Here is a 3,794-nt window from a genome sequence, read left to right as displayed (position 1 = left end):
TTGTTGTTGTTGTTGTTGTTTTTTCCGAGACAGGGTTTCTCTGTAGCTTTGGTGCCTGTTCCAGAACTAGCTCTTGTAGACCAGGCTGGCCTTGAACTCCCAGAGAGCCTGCCTCTGCCTCCCAGAGTGCTGGGATTAAAGGCGTGCGACACCGGGCGCCCAGCGTTCAAAAGTTATAAATATCCAGACCAGGTTTGGTGTTGGACACCCAGCACTTGGACAGATCTCTGAGTTCAAGGCCACCTTGGGGCAGTACTAGTGAGTTCCAGGATAGTCAGGACTACATAGTAAGACCCCATCTCAAATAACAACACTAAAAATAATCCATTCATTCAAAAACTTCAGAGAAATAGTAAACTAAGGTCTCTTCTTCAATGCGATTCTGTAACTTGTCAACTGGAGTTACAGATAGTCCTAAATGTCAGGTGGGTGCTGGGAATAAAACCCAGGTCCTCTGGACACAACCAGTGAGTGCTCTTAGGCACTGAGACATTTATCCAGCACTCCTAGCCTTTTTTTTTTTTTTTTTTTTTAAAGACAAGGCCTCACTATGGAGCCCTGGCTAGCCTGGAACTTTTTTTTTTCCTTTGGGAGGTAAGGGGTTCAAGACAAGGTTTTTCTGTGTGGCTGTGGCTGTCCTCAAACTCACTCTGTAGACCAAGCTGGCCTCCTTGAACTCAGAGCCCCTGCCTCTCAAGTGCTGGTATTAAAGGCAAGCTCCACCACCGCCAGGCTCATTTATCCTTATTTTTTTTTGTTTTTTTTTTTTTTTTTTTGAGACAGGGTTTCTCTGTGGCTTTGGAGCCTGTCCTGGAACTAGCTCTTGTAGACCAGGCTGGTCTTGAACCCAAGAGATCCGCCTGCCTCTGCCTCCCGAGTGCTGGGATTAAAGGCGTGCGCCACCACCGCCCGGCATTTATCCTTATTTTTTGATTGCTAATTTATCTTCACTTTTTCTTTGTTTTTTGACTTGTTGGTTTTCTCTATGAGACTCACTACATTTTTCTATGCAAACAATGCAGCAGTATTAACTTGTATACAGAGACCTATTTCTTTCCATAATGTTAGTTTGGTTAGACACTGGGAAATCCACATATTATAAGTACAATAATCTGACCACAAAACTTAACAATATTTTCAGTTTTACCTTACTTTTCACCTCAATTTTATTACAAATCTTATTTTACTAACTTTGACATATTTCATGCGACGAGACAAAAAAAAAAAAAAACAATGCACCAACCATCTAATTATCGTTGCAGAGCAAAACATAAAAGTAGCTTCAATTATAAAACTGCAAACAACGTGTAATGGTTAAAATACCATGCTTTACCGATCTGACACGTCAAATTCAAGAACACAAAGTAGAAAGAAAAAAAAAACTCCACATCTAACACATTATTACCAAAGAAAGGCTAGCCCTGCTGAGAGCGGGAACTAACTTTCTGACCTCTTTTCAAAATGACGAACTAGAACAGCAAAATCACACTCGGGCACATGGAGTACTCCTCTCTCAAATCATTCCACAGAGAACTTCATCATTTGCTCCGCCCTCTAATAACTCATGCAAAAAAAGTTGAGCACCCTCAGAGAGAAACAAGACACGGCGCATTCATAGAATGGCTTAGAGCCTTTCCTCGGGGCTAAGAAAACCTGCGTCTGCCCTTCGTCGGGGTCCGAAAGGAAAGAAAAACCTAGGCCTAAGGTTTCGCGGATACTGACATCCAGAAACAGATTTCTCGGCCAGAAGTTTCTGCCGCCATCCCTATTTTACCAGCAAAGGCTCGGGCGCCATCGTCTCGATCTTTGATTTTATTATGAGGATGTGGGAAAGGCTACCCAGGATTACTCTAGGCCTCCTTCCCCCACCCCATTAAGCTTAGGGGTACCCCTCATCCCTATCCTAAACCCTCCGTCCCTAACTCCTCCGCACCCCTTGTTCCTGGCGGCAAGTCCCCCGGGATGTGTAGAGGCGCGGCGGAACCCACCGGCCTCGCCGTTAAAGCGAGAAGGCCCTCGCACGCCAGGGCCACCGCCAAGGCTCCGGGGGGCCCAGCTAGGGGAAGGGCGGGCAGGGGCGGAGGAACGATGACCTGGCCGGGAGGAGAGGACGGCGTGAAGGGACCCATTGCACTCCCTTGTCCGAGGGCCGCACGGCACCCCGAGAAGGGGATGAAGGAGGAAGAGGGCGGTGGCCCGGGTGCGGCCCCCTACTCCTCCCGCCCGCAGGTCCCCGGTGGCGGGGACCGCGAGCTCGGCCCATCCCCTGCTCCGGGCTGGCAGGGGGCGTGGGGGCCTGTCTGGGAACTGAGCGGAGATCGAATCGAGGGACCCCGGGCCGCGCGCGGGGGGGAAGCTGCCTCCCGCCTGAACAGCAGACCCCGGACGCTGTCGTCGCCCGTTCCTCAGGAGAGAGGACAGGAGCTGAGGGGAAAGCCCGAGGGAGGAAGGCATGAAGGTGAGGGGAACCCGGGGGCCAGCCCCGACAGCCTCTCGGTCCCCCAACGCTTCACCTTCCCGAAGCCGCGTCCCTTACCGGTGATGGCCATGAACTGCTGAATTAACCCCTTCAGCGCCGACGCCGCCGCGGAGCCCCCGTGGGCAGCCATCTTACCGCCGCCGCCGCCGCCGCCGCGGAACAACAACACAGACACACACACGGCCGTCCCTCCCCCACGCCGTTGCGTTCTGCGCGCAGGCGCCCTGGCAGGCCCAAAGCTCCGCCCCCCTCCCACTTGCGCGCGGCTCGCGCAGGCGTGATCTCCGCCAGCCGCCGCGCGCACAACTGTGGTGGTGTGACTCCCGCGTCGCTTCCTTGCTAGGCTCCAAGTCCTTTGAAACCTTTGATGGCTCCCTCCAGCTCCGATACCTAAATACCTAAATACCGTGTGTGAAGCCTACTGTCTGAAAGAAACTTCAGAACTGAAATACCAAAACCTTCATGCAATACGCGGGGCTTCACATATACTAGGTATTTTGTTTGGTTTTGGAATATGAGGGTTTCTTACAAAATCTCCTGAGTACATTGGGAGCATAGGAACCATGGGAGAGAGTTGAAGGGGAGGGGAGAGAAAGGGAAGGGAGCAAAGAAAAATGTATAGCTCAATAAAATAAATCTGTGTTTCTTAAATTTTAAGTGTAAATTTAAAACTTAGTAAAAAAAAAAAGAACTAGTCCATAATTTAATAAATGATTATTCTGTTTTTCTTCAACAAATGTCTCAGTATGTCTCCTCTCGGAGTCAGTCTTATTTTCTTCAGATATAAAATGAGGTGTCTTTTTCTCTTTTTCTTTCTTTCTTTTCTTTAACAAAGATAGGTGTAAGCATTGCCGCTCAGGTGGGAAGGGATCCTGTCCCGAGCTAAGGAATGCTAGGTGCTGCAGCTCAGATGGAAGCCTATTCCGGCTGTCAGGGTCACAGTAAGTGTAGCAGTTTCTAGGGAAAGGTTTCCCCAATGTAACAGCTCTGTTCAGGCGGGAGAGGGCTTCCCCAGCAAAGCTGTTACAATTTGGCTATAGTCCCCCAAGCTGTTAACATCTGTGCTCTGCTAGTTGGGAAGATTTCCCCAGCGACACTGTTACAGCCCTGCTCGGCTCTGGCTCCCGTGAAGTCATTTCTCTTCTCTGCTCCATTCCAGGGAAAGAATGTCTTCATCCAAACCTCATTTAAGAGATTTATAGGGAGGGAAGAATCCAGGAGAGTGGCGGAAAAGGGGCAGTAGCCTACTGAACAGGTGCAGGGCTTATATAGGACTTCTTCTTCTTCTTCTTTTTTTTTTTTTTTTTTTTTTTTT

The 3,794-nt window shown here is 49.5% G+C and overlaps 1 protein-coding gene across 2 annotated transcripts in view; it reads right to left on the bottom strand.

Moving 5' to 3' along the window:
* Ubxn7 (UBX domain protein 7) overlaps positions 1-2,688 on the bottom strand; it is a 64,055-nt gene extending 61,367 nt beyond the window's left edge. For both annotated transcript variants that reach the window (XM_050159827.1, XM_050159828.1), the window contains exon 1: positions 2,537-2,688. In XM_050159827.1, the coding sequence (XP_050015784.1) occupies positions 2,537-2,609 (73 nt within the window). In that variant the 5' untranslated portion in view covers positions 2,610-2,688. The remainder of the gene's footprint in view (positions 1-2,536) is intronic.
* Between the last annotated feature and the right edge of the window lie 1,106 nt (positions 2,689-3,794).

This window comes from Alexandromys fortis, unplaced genomic scaffold (assembly GCF_014885135.2).
Source record: "Alexandromys fortis isolate MF-2015 unplaced genomic scaffold, M_Fortis_MF-2015_v1.1 scaffold_119, whole genome shotgun sequence".
NCBI lineage: Eukaryota > Metazoa > Chordata > Mammalia > Rodentia > Cricetidae > Alexandromys > Alexandromys fortis.
The sequence above is the reverse complement of the archived record's forward strand: the minus strand, read 5'-3'. Positions and strand labels throughout refer to the sequence as shown.